The sequence below is a fragment of the Penicillium roqueforti genome (genome assembly GCF_015533775.1).
Source record: "Penicillium roqueforti strain LCP96 04111 chromosome Unknown scaffold_71, whole genome shotgun sequence".
In the NCBI taxonomy this organism is placed as follows: Eukaryota; Fungi; Ascomycota; class Eurotiomycetes; order Eurotiales; family Aspergillaceae; genus Penicillium; species Penicillium roqueforti.
In genome coordinates, this window is record NW_024067635.1 from 1 (window position 1) to 15,941 (window position 15,941).

At 46.6% G+C, this 15,941-nt stretch overlaps 5 protein-coding genes across 5 annotated transcripts; 4 read left to right on the forward strand and 1 right to left on the reverse strand.

The window, feature by feature from the left end:
* Positions 1-385: 385 nt before the first annotated feature.
* On the forward strand, positions 386-1,556 carry LCP9604111_9739 (uncharacterized protein; the record flags this gene model as incomplete). Its single annotated transcript, XM_039078026.1, has 3 exons — positions 386-852; positions 925-1,207; positions 1,263-1,556. 3 exons carry the CDS (start codon positions 386-388, stop codon positions 1,554-1,556), a joined length of 1,044 nt encoding a protein of 347 aa, XP_038924263.1.
* A 925-nt stretch (positions 1,557-2,481) lies between these two features.
* Positions 2,482-3,568, forward strand: LCP9604111_9740 (uncharacterized protein; the record flags this gene model as incomplete). Its single annotated transcript, XM_039078028.1, has 2 exons — positions 2,482-3,245; positions 3,298-3,568. 2 exons carry the CDS (start codon positions 2,482-2,484, stop codon positions 3,566-3,568), a joined length of 1,035 nt encoding a protein of 344 aa, XP_038924264.1.
* A 126-nt stretch (positions 3,569-3,694) lies between these two features.
* LCP9604111_9741 (uncharacterized protein) lies at positions 3,695-4,267 on the forward strand (the record flags this gene model as incomplete). The annotated part of the gene is made up of 1 exon (XM_039078029.1): positions 3,695-4,267. The coding sequence occupies one exon, from the start codon at positions 3,695-3,697 to the stop codon at positions 4,265-4,267; it is 573 nt and encodes a 190-aa protein (XP_038924265.1).
* Positions 4,268-7,925: 3,658 nt separating this feature from the next.
* On the reverse strand, positions 7,926-9,647 carry LCP9604111_9742 (uncharacterized protein; the record flags this gene model as incomplete). The annotated part of the gene is made up of 1 exon (XM_039078030.1): positions 7,926-9,647. One exon carries the CDS (start codon positions 9,645-9,647, stop codon positions 7,926-7,928), a length of 1,722 nt encoding a protein of 573 aa, XP_038924266.1.
* Positions 9,648-12,259: 2,612 nt separating this feature from the next.
* Positions 12,260-14,392, forward strand: LCP9604111_9743 (uncharacterized protein; the record flags this gene model as incomplete). Its single annotated transcript, XM_039078031.1, has 14 exons — positions 12,260-12,346; positions 12,396-12,473; positions 12,528-12,607; positions 12,656-12,737; positions 12,797-12,850; positions 12,904-12,974; positions 13,025-13,184; positions 13,232-13,285; positions 13,343-13,394; positions 13,455-13,562; positions 13,622-13,712; positions 13,763-13,886; positions 13,947-14,038; positions 14,095-14,392. The coding sequence occupies 14 exons, from the start codon at positions 12,260-12,262 to the stop codon at positions 14,390-14,392; spliced, it is 1,431 nt and encodes a 476-aa protein (XP_038924267.1).
* Between the last annotated feature and the right edge of the window lie 1,549 nt (positions 14,393-15,941).

The following is a 15,941-nucleotide window of genomic DNA, read 5'->3' on the forward strand; positions in this document are numbered from 1 at the left end:
ATCTCGACATTCGCTAAGACCCCTCTGAGCAGATAGATGGTCGAAACGCGGATTAACACGGATTAATATATTTTCCTTCACGCTAAATTAGCGGTCCCATTCTAACATTCGATCAGCTGTAAGCCCGGTCCCTTGAGCTGGGTCCACGGGTGGACGGTACGCTGAGTAAGCTGGAAACAGGCTGCCTGGGTGGTCCACGTGAGAGTGGGTCACGGTGACACACTAACCCATTTCCGCCCAGAGGCATTATAGTTCCTAGACTTATTCCAGCTCTCCAGCTTTCCAGCTTTCCACCTCTCTATCTCCACATCTCCACGTTTCTTCGTCTCTTCATCATTTTCATAACACTGTCAACCAATCTCGTCGCGTTTCCACGCCGTCTATCATGTCTTCTCAACCTGTCAATCCGCCTATGCTGCAGGACCATGATGCCCTGAGAAAAATGTTCGAAGAAAAGGCCGACTCCATCTTGGAATGGCTAGAATCGAAAAGCCAGGTCTCTTATGACTATGATACCCTCCGTGAAATCGGCGTTCTTCTCCACCATATGGATGTCACATATGACCAAGAGTCCCTTGACTTTAAGCTTTTATCCGAGAAAGAATACAGCACATACAAAATCGACAGCGCTAGGATCCCTAAACATATGCGCCATCACTATGACGGTTTTGACAAGGCCTTTCATTTGTCTTTCTCATACCCACTATCAGACCCACTACCAGGCACCGAACTTGTGTATGAGAAGGCCTTTCAAATCGCCAGATATATCGACATCCTTCAAGACTACTCTAAGAAAGATGATCCCGATAATACCTCTTCGATAGAGAAAAACTCGAACTGGTATGAGATCTTGTGAGTTCGGTCTTCCTCTATTTCCCCCTATTACTTATAACTACCAAGAAATTGACTGGTTTATTTATCTAGGGCCGAGGATTCCTTTGAGGATGGGCCACAAGGAATGTTACATGGTTTACATATTGGGCATTCGAAACCTCTCGATCTTTCAAGATGGAGAGCCGTAAGTTACCGACAATGGCAAGAGGACCCTGAGGACCCAGACACAATCCGCCCGCATGTTATGCTTATGATATGCACCGGCGCGGTAGCAAAGTCTAATAACCTTCTCCATGGCGAGATTGGGCCGATTGTTAATACAATCCAGTGCCGTCTCCTCCAGGAGGAGTTTAAGCAGACTTCGAGTTTTCCGGTATAGACCTAGTAATCCCTATTATAAGTGAGCGCTAACCTTATACCACTATTAGGTTCTCGTCATCTCGCTGTTTGGCCCAAGACAGGGGCGTATGCTCTATGCCCGATTCAACATCGACGGTACTTTGATTGTACGAGCGTCAGATATCTTTGATTTCAAGAAGAAGAACCAAGAGGGATTTGACCTCTTCATGCGCTACTACAACTGCGAACCCGAAGATACGGCCGTCCTATCGAAAACTCTCCATCTCCCACTATCACCATCGGCCGTACCTCGCAAGTCCGGAATTGTTGATACCCCAATCACGTCATTCTCCGTATCGGAGAACGTCCCCCACGCGGATTAGAACGGAGTTTCTAGCATTATTAGTGTTATTTCGTGGAGACAGGTGTGAGCGGCCGCTTAATCGTGGAGAAGAATTCGAATGGAGCAGGGCGAGATTGTTCAGTAGCTAGTTACGAGTATCCCATAGCTAAATTGACTGTGCTTCAGCTTTGTGAGCGGGTTGTGCGCGGAACCATTACGGTTAGAAGGCTGAAATAAGAGAAGGCCTCTAGCAGGGGCGTAAGTAGATACCCCAGGAAGCCTTCGACAACGAACGTAAACAAGAAGAGAACATCATCTGATTTGATCTTGTCGGGGAGAGAACGACAGCACAAGTACGGCTCGACAACCATTATTAGTTTGTGTGTGAGCCACAGCTTTAACATTCAGCGAGCACAGTCAGTAGCGATGATTGTCCAAGGTTGCAGAGTGGCGCGAGAACGCCAATGTTGGAATAACGGATGCATAGGGATGTTAGGCAGAATGATGGATTCGGAGCGATGTGGAGCAGCATATGTACCTAGAATAGATATATACTGTGTATAAGACCAGCAAAGGTTGTGCAGAGGTGGCCGGTCCGAGGAAGATACGATTGGCTCCAGGATTGCCCAGAACGGAAGGTCCGAGGCTCTGAGGACAAAGTCGAACTTACAGGATGGTCAGGATATGAGCAGACAGATGTTTATTAGCAAATCGCCAGGCCTATGTAGAAGATCGCAGTACGTAGGTAGCGACTAGCAAAGGAACAGGTAGCGTTGAAATGTGTGTACTGGAAGTGAAGGCAAAGAAAACGAACACAACAACTCTCCTCTCACTCTCTCCTCATCTACTCCAGAATTCACTGTCGTTTATCCACTTTTGTCAAAACTCTCTTCTATAATACCTCTCTGATCAATACATTATCCGCCATCCACAGCTGCCATACGCCTATCAAACCGCGTGTCGAAATGCCGCCGAAAAAGACGATGACAGTGCCTGCAACTGTCGAGGATTGGGAACAGGCAGTGCACCCCGATGGGACCACCATTGTTGACATCAACGCCAGCATTCACGACCAGTACAAGCTTCAATCTGGCTCCGCGATGGAAGAAGAAGACTTCCTACACCTCAAAGCTGTTTGGCAGAACGCAGAGTCGACCAACAAATCGCAGGCACACATTCACCTCAGGCTAGGCGCCTGGTTTAACAAAGCTAGCCAGGATCTAGACAATTATCCGGATTTCAACCGGTACCTTAGTGCAGTTCAGCGGAGAGATGCGCCTAGCTCTCGTATCGGTATGTTCTGGGCTGCTTACGAGCAACAGTGTCAGGTCGCGAAATCGCTTCACGCTACGAGCAAGGTGAAGAAAGCATACGGTATGAACGAAGAGCTTGTCAACATGTCTCTTGTCAACTTCATTCAGGCAGTATGTGCCTGTCATCCTGGTCTAGATATCAATTGCAACCCCGCTAGGGTCCACTTGACCTTCGACTTCAGGCGGGTCAAGGACGAAAAGCAGGCCAAAGCAATTGACTCGAGGGTTCATAGCCTGTCGTGTGAAACCGATGGACTGCTTGAGTCAACGGCTACTGGTCGGATGTATGCGATTCTCGAAGCCAAAGCCAGACCCCGGAAAAAGCATGAGCCGAAAGTAAGTTGGCAAGAGACAGCTCAGATGGTGACCGCCGCCCTTAATGAAAGGGGAACCCCTAAGCACCTCCATCCCGGCCGGTAAGTCTATGAGCGCTTGCTTCACGGCATCATGTACTAAGACGATTATTAGTGTCATCCTTTTCTCGCAGGATGGCGACGAGCTATACGTGTCCGAGGCGACTATCAGGGCAGGATATATCAAGCATATGAAGGACGAACGAAAGGCTCCCACCAGGGTGGACGAGTTTGTTAAGGTTCAGCAATTTGGTCCATATTGGATCCAGTTGAGGGAGGACATGCAATACTTCGCGAAGCTGGTCCTAGCCGTTGCTCTCCGAGCGAGCCAGGAGGAGGCCACTTCTGTTAGCGAGCACCGCCTCCGCCCGCGTGAGGCCTGTTGAGGTCGTGGAGACATTCCCGTTTGTACTCCGGGTTGGAGCAAGTCGCGATGGTCGCACCGAAGAAACCCTTGTTCCTTTGTCATCCCATCTCTCCTCTCTCTTCAACACATCCAATTTCTTTCTAGAATGGACCGATCAAACAAGCCCTCCGCAATTGGAGTGGGAGCTTCCCTTCCCCAGCCCACCCTCTCTGTCAAGGACAATGTCGTCGACGCTTCGTTGCCCACCGGCCAGTCAGAGACCGTGCACCTATACGGCGCTACTGTGACCTCGTGGAAGACCGGCGGCCAGGAGCAGCTGTTCGTCAGTGAGGCGGCTCATCTGGATGGCTCCAAGTCTATCCGGGGTGGTATTTCGGTGGTGTTCCCACCGCGCCATGCAATGTCTGGAGAGGGTCATAGTTTACCATTTTATGGTCCTAACCTGGATGCGAGAAATCGACAGCCGTTTTCAGTTCCCTTGAGTCCTAGGGTTGACCCTTCTGTGCCATACTCCCAATCTACATTTTCGCCAGAGCAGGTCGTTCAGCTTCTCACAATCCAGCAACAAAACGAACTGGTTCTTTCCCAGACCCTAATGAGCGTAGGCAACCCTGCATTTTCACAGGAGTGTGCCTGCGATTTGTCCGTCGACTCTACGTTCTGCCAAACAGCTTTGAGGTGTAGGAAGTCTTCTTCTTCCATCGCGGAGCTAGATTGAAGCTTTTACTGGTCGTGAATGCTGGCGTTGATGTCAACAATGGTGGTCCCATCGGGGTGCACTGCCTGTTCCCAATCCTCGACAGTTGCAGGTTCAGCTTCTTCCGAGAATCCAACAAGAAAACCAACTGACCCGTGTCCAAATTCAATGAAGCATGGGCAACCCTGGACAGCCACAATGTCCAATGACTCTGCAACCGTCATCATTTCCCCCGAGTGCCGAGAGGGATCTAGTAATGAAACTAGACGCACGAATCAAAGAACTGGAATAAAGTGTCCAAAGTCCGGAAGATAAATCCGACCCTTCCCCGCCTCAATGTCAAGACAAGTCGCACCATTCGAGACACAGGGGCCCGCTTCAAGTCCGTTCAAGCCCTGCCCAGGAGTCCTCTGTCTCTCCTAGATCTCCTGCCCATCTCGGTCGCAGACAAAGTCTAGCTCTAATAGATCCGACCTCCCCGACAGGCCCATTGCAAAATAAGACACAGTCTGACCGCGATTCCAAGACTGTGAAAAGATAACATAGTTCCGAAAGGGCCCTGATACCAAAAACCTCAGTCCAATCTAACCAACCCATCGGTTCCAAGAAGCGGTCCCCAAGTCCTTCCAATTGCTACCCTCAACGAAGAAGACTGGCGACCGCGAAGCGGTTGAATCGGATAAACTCCTTGATGAAATGCAAGAGGAAATCGACATGTACTGGGACAGATTGCGTTTTCAACGCATGCAAGAGAAACTTCTGGCCCGGACTCTCCAGGCCCAGTTGAGGGAGCGCCGAGCTCTTTGATATATTCTGAAGAAAGCGAAAGCTGAGCTCAAAGACCTGGACACAGCTGATGTCAGGTCTATATTGGGTCCACGAATTCCACGCACTCAAATTCCAGACTTCATCAGGAGGAGGATATGGGGGGAACATGCGAGGAAGAATAGAGGGGGAGACAGATCCTAGTGTGGATTAGGCGGGTTTGGACCCTGATCGGCGCTTTTGCTTCTTCTTTTTTCTTTGGCTTTTAATATGACTCCGTGTTTCTTACATTCCGGAGAAGCTATCACGAAGATCATACCACAAGTTGTTCTTTAATTGAATTTCCAATACTTGAACTGCTGAGTGTGTGGCTAGCTCGTGGAGCTAGATAAATAGTAAAAGCCCCTACAGAACCAGGTCATCTTCACGTTAAATCGAGAAAGAAAAAGGTATGCACAATATGTACATCTACAGCCTCGGCCCCTTCGAATGTCCCGTATCTATCCCATCAGAACTCTTCCGGTCCGAAACTAACTCCTGCACCCCAGTTTCGCAGTCTAACACTCCGATCTCTGGCAGAAGTTCCTGTTCTTTGGGCTGATTGGCGATCGTTTCTTCCTTACCCTCGGTCCTCCGGCCTGGTGGAATAAACACGTTGTAGTATCTTGGGAACACCAAACCGAGCAGAATCAAGAGCAAACAGAAGTGCGCTAAAATAAACCCAGCGATCACCATTGGGTCGTAACGTAGGGTATAAGATTCAGGATACGCGAAGCTGAACACAATGGCCAGAATAGGCGCATAGACATACCGGAGTAGAATAGGCTAGAAACGAGGGATATTCCAGTTTCTATTACTACTAACGATAGTGTTTAGGTCACATCTCAATTGATTATCCTGGATACGTTAGTTTCTCTTAGCGCGAGCTTGTTAGCAGCGGGAAATATACAGAGTAGAATGCTAGATACTAAAATTGACTAAGGAAAGGGTTCTACCCCTAGAAGCTAGTAGCTCTAATATCCGGGGTTATAACGACGAGGATAGAAATAGTCGAGCAGACGATATATAACCTAAACCTAGTACTAGCGCTAGCTACCGGATTCGAGGTACTGTATATATTGTAATATAGCCTATTAGGCTGACTCTGCGGAAGATAGAAATCTATATAAGAAACTAGATAAAGACGCTCTAGCCGACTGTCTCACTAATAAGATCCTTAGATTCGTGGGTTGCGAGATAGGAGAGCCGCGCTAAGAGTCTTGGGGGGCATCCCAGAGCGGAGATGGTGTGCGATGTCGCAGTCCTGTAGGCGGGATTACTATCATGAGCAAAGATTAGCCAGCTTGGCTCGGTCATGTGAGGTGACCTGCAGGTATCTCATGGTCCACAACGAGTGGATGCAGGGTTCGGAGGAGTGCCGAACGAGCTGAGGTGTCCGAAAAACAGTCGAAATTCCCTTCAGTTGCCAAGGGGCCTCCTAGATTGCGCCTAGGGTGATAGTAGAAACGGATACCTTCTGCTTGCTTCTCCGATAAGAGTTAGATTTTAGGTGCTTACCTATTACGCTGGTTTCATAATATTTTTGATATAGGTGATATAGGTGATTCAGCGGCGTGTGGCAAGACTGATACACTACCTACTCTGTACCGCTCTATGTTTTAGCTTGATGTTGAGCAGATACGTGCGGAATTTGTGACTTCTCGTCCAGAGACCTATAGAATTTCATCCAGGAACCAATGGAATATACTACATATCACTAAACAAAGCTCTGGCTTGGGAAGTTGGGCCTCTGAACTTCGATACTAAAATTTCAACATCTTGAAAGTGAGCGGGACATTAAGTATATAATGAGACAACTTCTACTTGGGTTCATCCTGTTAAGCACTCTATGTCTTAGTGTAAGATTGGGCCGGGCCGTAAAATAAGGATGTAAGTCGTTCCTCGAGCTTGAGTGCTGGTGGTGCCGGTAAGTTGTTATTAAGATTAAGTTCAAAGAGGAATGCTGGATAGTCAAAAGCTTCTCACGGGCTTTCTTATTCGATGGTGGCTCATGGATGTCCTAATCCTGTCTTGGGTTCATCATCACTTTCTCGTTGCCCTAACGGTCTAATGATAATTTTAAATTCATTGGACGCGAATCTTCAGCGCTTGAACGCTCATGAGGATCGTGTGGAGATGGGAGGAGAAGGAGTCCAAGGACTATATAGAAGAAATGATATATTTTCATAAGAGACTGAGATATTATATATGGAGTATAGAGGTAGATACAGGATTGCTAAAATAGATGATGGGAAATGACGTCAGCCTCCTCTTATTTTTCACTCGCCCCTCATTTCCATATGTTTGTATATTGTATGTTATTATCTTCCCATCTCGCATTTCTTCTTGGATAATGTATCGTGATTCTGGCTACCCAATGCCGACGTGGGCCAGGGATAGATGACGTTGTGGAAGGGCGCCAGATTTCCGTCAAGTTTCTATAGTTTGTCCCTCTCTTTTCCTCCTCCTATAGTCCATAGTGAATATAACTGTGTTCCCTCCTTCTCTCTTCCTGCAGTAGCTTTCTCCTCCGCTGACACTTTCCCATATAGTGGAGCCATCTAGTACAGTATGCTCCTCGCTATATCGCTTAGACGGTTCGAGCGTACTCTAAGGTCCTTGAATTTAAGGTCCCTTATGAACGTTACGTATATTATAAACCTAAACCAAGTTTCGCTGAAGTATTAGAGGATCACGTAGTCTAACCTGGTCAGTAGGAAATTATGCACATTTGCATAGCTTCTGCTTTGTGGTCCAACGGGCCTTTTTGCCTTTTTCTTGGTTCTCAATTCTATTATTGTTCTACCTTCTCCATAGTAATATACATATTTTACAGTACTGTCCATGATATCCATACCGACTCTGTACCTGCTCCTTATGCTAAGCTGAGGAATGCTAACAAAATATTGTATGTGGAGTTCAGTAGAGTCAGCTCTGCCTCGGAGTATGTACCATTGAATACTGGAGCGGGGGTTAATGTCCCGGCGTTGATTGCGGAGGAGAATACCACCTGGCTGAGGTCGTGAACGGCGCTTGTTGGAAGGGTATTGCCAATAAAGTATGCACGGATGGCCTCTGTCAGCCCCAACGACGCAATGCTGACTGTTGTATGACCTGGGCCTCGTCTGGTCACCAACCGGGACGCGGTAGCAAGCTGACTCTGCAAACGCTCTGCAGAGGCCAACGGAGTCACGGGGTCATGTTCGCCATTGACAATCAGCACCGGGGTATTTTGCTCAGTGAGGATGGAGTTTGCATCGCGGACTTTCGAGGCTCCCAAGTTCGGGATTCTTGCGCGGGTGTCCGGAAAGTGGCGACAGAAGGATAGGGGAGTCACGTCAGCATTCAGCCAAGGGGTATCCTCGCGGAGAGAGACATTGAGTACTAGGGAAGCAACGTCCGCCAAGGAGATGCCACTGGACGGCGCATTATCCACACACTGCAGGGGCCATTCAGCTAGAGACCCAGTGGCTGGAGCTTTGGAATTGGCTGGCGGACTGGCGGCAGCTGCATTAAGAATGGACACTATTGGAGTCGCATCTCCTTGCTCAAGAGCGCTCACAACTGAGGAGATAAGGGGCCAAGTAGTCGGAACTCGGGAAAAGGACCACATGAATGCGCTGAAGATCCCAACGGTGATGGAGAACCCTTGAGAGACCGGAATGGGATGTTCGTAGAGGGAATCTTGTAAATTAGCAAGTCGAGTGGTCAGGTCGGCAGTTACATTTGCAGGAGGAGTACTCAGAGCACAGCCAGCTGGACCAGCTTGTTCGCAAAATGACACCAGATCGTTGATAGCATCTCGCACGGAGAGTTGGTCATTGGGAAGCTGGGCGACATAGGTCTCAGCATTGGCAGTAGCATCAAAAACGCCGTCCAGGACAATCCTCCCGACCCTCTCCGGATAGGTCTGAATAAATTCTACCCCAAAAATGGTCCCGTAGGAGAGACCCCAGTAATTCAAACGGGCATCTTTGCCGTCCAATGCATCGACAATAGCCCCCATGTCACGAACAACGTAGGCCGCGCTAGAAGTATACGAAGCTGTCGAATTGTAAGATGCACATGCGGCAGCAAGCTGGGCGGTCATGCTGTCAAACTCCTGCATCGCAGCGTTGTAAAAGGGCGTGTAGGATTGGTTTCTGAACTGGCCGTACGCCACGTCAGGCGCAGCTGGAAGCACCTGGGACGCTTCATACTCTTCTCCGGCGGTAGCAAAACATTGCAAGACGGGTTGAGCGGAACCCACACCGCGCGGGTCCCATCCAATTATATCGTAAAACCCCCCGGTGATGTTCGATATTCCTTCCCCGGCGCCGTTCACGACGAAGGAGACACCAGACGCACCAGGACCCCCAGGATTCGTGAGAAGTGAGCCTTTGCGCTGGGATACCTCTACCGTGGCGTTGTATCGGGCAAGCGGAATAGAAGCTGACATCCCGCTCTGTGGCTCCGCATACTCAAGCGGCACTCGGAGGGTTGAGCAATCCAACGCTGGATTTGCAGGACAGGGTGACCATTGAAGGCTGGCAAGAGCCGTAGATGCCGACAGGCATCCAGCAAGAAGGAAGTACTTAACAGAAGAGAGAGAGGACATCTTGTCTTGTGTTCATGGCTCGCATGTGAATTATGACAGAAATCTGGCGGTACAACAATATATGAGTACCCTCAAGTGGTATTGAACTCTAATTGACGAAACTGACAAATCTCTAATTTTAATATGCACCGCGAGCCGACAAAATAAGCATCTTCAACACGTTATCAGCAAAATACAGTAACTAAACTCTATGGCGAAAGCAGAAGGTCAACGGACGTAATAAATTACCATTTATGAAAAGGGCAGGTTAGTGCCTTTCTGGCCATTTATTGGATAAGTTCCGAGCGATTTCCACCACGCCCATTTGCAGTCTGATCCTTCACTCGCCCCGATACTCCTTCGATAATATACACCATACAAGAAAATATTATCAAAGTAGAGAACAATGTAAAAGAGCGCACTCTAACAGTACACGGCACGGTTGAAACTGGCCAGCGGCGAAAGGGCAGTTATAACTCATGGTTACTCGTCACGATCGGCCTTAGTCAAGAGATGTGAAGGCCGATCCCAACAATATTTCGGCCAGACTGAGACATTGGAGTCTCCGGACTGTTCTTTGTCCCTGCTGTAGGAAAGTGGGCGCGGGTTGGATGGTGAGTGTGGCGGAGTGGAGTGGAGCCGATTTCTTGCAGTCTGGTTTGGAGTAGGGTAGTAGATAGTATTACCCTCTTTTTCCTATCTATCTTAATATTTACGTATAAAGCTATATAATATAGTATATATAAGATACTCCTAGAGTGATTTTGGGATATTCTATTTAGAGAACATATTATAAGTAGTAAAGAAATTCAAATAAAATCATAATAGAGTGAGAAAAGAGCCTTAGAGGTTATATTATATATTTTTCTTAGGGCCGGTATAGGCTTGGAATAAGTTAGCCCTTATTACCCTAAGGGTGAGAATTGTCACCCTATTCTTACCTCTCTCACCCATATCACCTATGCTCACCCTAGAGTGCCGCTTAGGTACTAGGGCCAAATTGAGTATTGACTATGTAGAATAATGAGCTTAAGTACGGCTGAGCGGACGGGAAGCCCTGTTTTCCACACCCTATGGTCGTATGTACCGAAATGTATATCGGAATAGGATATGTAGTACGGCAGGTTTTAGATGTCATCGACTAATTCTTCACCGCAATAATAATTCATATATAGGCCAAGCATATGCCTACCCGCCCGGATAATAAGATATTTCTGATTCTTAAACCAAGCTGCTTATACACACAAGCACTTCCAAGACCTCCGATATCCGCGGTTTGGAAACCACCAAAGAAAAATCATACTTACTGTGAAGACAGCAAGTGTGGATGTGGTGAATGAACACACCCGTGAGAATCTGAAGCAGAAGCCGGCAAGAGCCATCGGCGAAATCCCTTTCTCTTTTGCGCATCACACTTTAGCTGTTCCACGTCAGTGTATTGACAGGTCCAGCATTTGTGTATGATTTCTCGGGAAGGAACCTGGAAGACCGTCAAGGCTTGGAAATTGGCCAACAGAATATATTCGCACGATTTATTGGTAGTCACTATCGCCGATTTCGTCATATGGGCGCAGTCCAGTTGTGATCTTGAATATCAGACAACCTAGCGCAAAGATATCTGTCGCGGTAGACCGAGGAGAGTCAGGAGCTATTCGATACCGATCTTCCTCTGAGACAAGAGTGTCTTGTCCTCCAACTCCAATTGCTGAGCCAAAGAAGTCGCAGAGTTTTATGGACAAGTCAGCGACGAGAAAGTTCCGTGTACTGATATCAACATGGACTGCGGCAATGCAATCATTGTTAATTTGACTAAACCCAATTAGGAATAGATGATCTTGGCTCAGGTGGGTACCCGTCCGTGGATCTACCACGGCGCCGTGATCGGTGATGAGCTAATCCGTGTAGTTAGCATCCTTCATCTCTACTAGCCAAGATATCAATCCAATGCACGTGTCTTCGGCAAAAATTCCTTTTCCAAGGTTGGAGTTTATATGGCTCAAGCACTTCAATCTTGGCTGGCGGTATATCTTTTACACACTACTCGACACCTACTAAATTTGTTCGAATGAATGTGATAACTGGCATCGAGTGACACAGATACTCTAGATCACCATTGGAGAGTGGAACAAGCAGACAATCGAGTTGTGTGATTAATTCAATAAGCTAGGCTATAAGGTAACATCTTTGCGTCGTTTCCCAAAAAGGAAAATAATTCGCCCTCGCGGAGGGATCCCGACGGGGCCATGCTAAGCTTCACGCACTGACCCCCGAAGGTGGCTAATTAGACGATTATGGCGTAATAACATAGTACGATGGTCGCAGCTGAAACACACGCTAAGCTCAAGGAGTCTCCACAGTTCTAAGAGTGCTTGGTCTATAACTATTTCCCCTTAAAATAGTGTGATTCTCTGAAAGATAGGATCAGCTCGAGATTGTTATACTTACAAACTGCAAATCGAGAATCTGCCCCGTTTCCTATGGGTATCACATACAACTTGGACCGAAAACAGGGACTTTATCAAAGTATAATCAGATACGTCTTCTCCGGGCGCGATGATGCCATTTCGGCCCCATGCCGACGAAGAGAATATAACCTGGAAGTCAAGAACTATGAATTTCAGTTATCTGAAAAGATGAGTACAATATCCCCTAGCCCGAAAAATGCCACCAGCACAGTGGCTCCCGTCGTCGAGACCCACCTGAAAGAGGAGAGATCTCTAGTAAGTATCATGACCTCTAACGCATGGACTTATAGACTAACGGCTGCAGGTATGGCGTCTGGATCTGTTTTTCTTGACCATTGGTTTTCTAGGCTATGCATTCAAATATCTGGACCAGACGAATATTGTGAGTACGTTCGCAATCTGGAAAAGAACACACTCTGACTGACTATCTGATAAGAGTAATGCCTATGTCTCGGGAATGCAGACAGACTTGAAGCTATATGGCAATGAGCTGAACTACTTTACAACCTTTTTCAAGTAAGTTGTTCATTGTTTGATAGTGATGTCCCTGCTGATCCGCAATAGCATCGGGTATATGGTTATGCTGTATCCCTCATGCATCATAATCTCCCACATCGGTCCGTCAGTCTGGCTACCTGCCTGCGAAGTAAGTTGAATAAATCCAAGGCTTATATGGATGGGATTGAATATACTGACAACAGATAGGTGATTTGGGGTGTTTTGACTTGCTGTTTATCCACTGCCACTAGTGCAAAGCAGGTAAATACATTCAAACCCCTCGATAATATCTTCCCCAACTCATAGAATCCTAGGTATACGGTCTTCGATTCCTAATCGGCTTTTTCGAAGGTGCCACTTGGCCAGGTTATTTTACTATCATCAGGTGAAACGCACAGCTGCTCTGCCACCAATATATATACTGACCTTGTCCAGCCAATGGTATCTCCCCGAAGAAATGGCTCTTCGCATGAGTCTGTATAATATTGCCCAACCGGTCGGAGCCATGTTATCTGGTGCGATGCAAGGTGCTCTTTCAACGAACCTCGAGGGTGCTCTTGGTCGGAGCGGTTGGCGGTGGGCGTTTATCATCAATGTAAGATATTTGGTATCTACAATGGGGAACACGTCCTAATCTTCTAGGGTGTCTGCACTATTTTTATTGCATTAGTTGCATTTGTTCTCTTGCCAGGATTTGTATGAACCTGTCTACTCCTCTAGCTTCCTTGCAGCATGCTAACAGACCCTATCTAGCCCGATCGCCCCAATCCGCTTGCCAAGATATACCTCAGGCCTCGAGATATCAGTATGTATACTATTCTGGAATCACATTATTAGAAATACATCTGCTAATATAGCAATGAAGTCGTCGCCAAAGAGCGAACCCGTCGGATCAACCGCAGTCCCCAGGTGGGAATCACTGTCAAATCATTCCTGCGCAGCTTCAAATTCTGGCATGTCTGGTTATTTGCAAGTGAGTCGACTATATCTATTCTTTTCTTTTCCAAGCTAGATCATTCTGACACTTTATAGTTTCCTGGTCCATTGGCACGGGAACTACACCTGCAAATTACTTCAACCTCTGGCTCAAGTCCTTGAAAAACCCCGACGGAACGAAGAAATAGTAAGAATCAGCCCTCCTCTTTCTGGCGACAAACCTGACAGTGTCTTCAGCTCGGTCGCTATGCTTAACTACCTGCCGATCGCGGGCCAGGCTATACAACTGGTTGCTGAGCTTTTGTTCAGCGGCTTCAGTGATTATCTGGGAACCAGATTACCATTTTTGCTTCTTCACTCGGTGAGTATATCTGGCGAGCAGAGTAGAGCGGCACCTATGATACTAATTTATATTTTCTAGGTCATAAATATCACATCTCTTATTATCTTGATCATACGGCCTGCAAATGAACATGCGTACATGGTCGGTTGGTATATGAATTACATCGGAGCGTGAGTGCTCCCATTCTACTCAAAATTTGCAAAGGTTTTTTCTCTGACTGAAATAGTGTGTCGACTATGCTACTTTGTGCATGGGCATCTTCCTATCTAGAGAAAGAACCACAAGCCCGAACAGTCCTTTTCGCCACTGGAACTCTCTTCTCATACCTGTTCAGTGCCTTCTTGCCCATTGCGGCGTACCCGGCTTCGGAAGCACCCCATTGGAGAATTGGTGCAAAGCTCTATCTTGGTCTCTCTTGCTTGGCTACTGCACTCTTCGTTGTCATCCATTTGATTCTCAGACATGAGGCAAAACGAGATAAGAGAAACGAGACGGCTGAATCTAGGTCCGAAGAATCACTGTAATGGGAGTCTATCCGTGAAGGGGATGCGATATCGATAGGTAGAGCGGCTGTGATGCATATATATTACGTGACTACAATACGAAGGAGAACCGATCAATAGAATATATGAATGATAGCCGATTATAATCTAACTGCTGCCATACAACTCTCTCTAGTTATAGCTACTAGACGATCACGCACAGGTTATGAGATCGCGAAACCAGGACCGAAAATACACCAGTAACTATTTGGTGGCTCCTCGCACACGTATCACGTATATGGGCGACGAATCGTGCCACTACGACAATGGGACTTTTTGGCTCACCGCTCTAATCACCGCCTTAGTAATTATGGTTTTAGGACGGTTCCATGGATATCTCCTTTGGTAAACACTGCTGGCATATGGTATATAAAATCGAAATAAAGCAATTGAGAGATGAAAAACTAAGAGATCACCTGTTCTACCATAAAGCTATTCAGAGATCACCTGATTTATCATTATAAAGATTCGAGAGATTACATGATCTATTACGGAGTATCATGAAGCTATTCGGAGATCACTTAATCTATCACTATGGAGCAATTGAAATTAATTCTACTACCACTAATAATAGAGATAATTAAATCCCAAAAACGGCATTTTAATACTAGATACTACTTATTATCTAATTAATTAAATACAACCGGTATTTTACGCTATTCATGGTTCAATTGTACGAAGAAGTGATTTAATTTTGACGATATAGATCAGATGCTACGGAGTACAGAGTAGTCCAAGAAGGTAAAAATAAAATGTTGTGCGCAAATGGTAAGGTATTATATAATCAGATCACGTGCGTTGCCGACTAATAATACTGGCAGAAATAACAAGATATACAATATAGTCGTAAGAGTTGGGGGAGGGGCCCTTTTATACCCCAAAACCACGTGCCTTCCTAAAATGCGACAGTTCCCTCGAGCCTTCTTTGTCAATGTCAATGTCAATGTCACATGCATTGCACCTTCTTTGTTTGCCTTCTTTGTTTACACGGGGAACTTTCAATGTTTGGGAAGGAACGACATTGGCTTCAGGGCATCAAGTGCAATTGAAGTCCGATATTAGATCGCTTAGGGAATGGGAAGATTGGAAAATTCAGTCCAAGCCTAAAATATCTTCCAAAAAGATCAAAGATCGTGCTGAAATTGTTGAAATCTGTACCAGCTGGATCGATGAGTGGCGTCACCGTCACCCCCAACACAAGAACCCTCCCATTGCTGCTCACTATTTCCTCTTGCTCATCTTTATCATCACGATGATCGCATGGTATAGATAATTACCTCTCTATATGTATAATTGTAGTATCCCTAGGTAGCAGCTCTATGAATTTCTTTATTGCCAGCGATGTACTCGCTTTTTTCAAACTCAACCTGCTATGAGGATCATATACTATACTAATACATCTTTCAGTACATACGACCATAGGGTGTGGAAAACAGGGCTTCCCGTCCGCTCAGCCGTACTTAAGCCACACGCCGGTGAGTTAGTAGTTGGGTGGGTGACCACCAGCGAATCCTCACTGTTGTATGTTTTT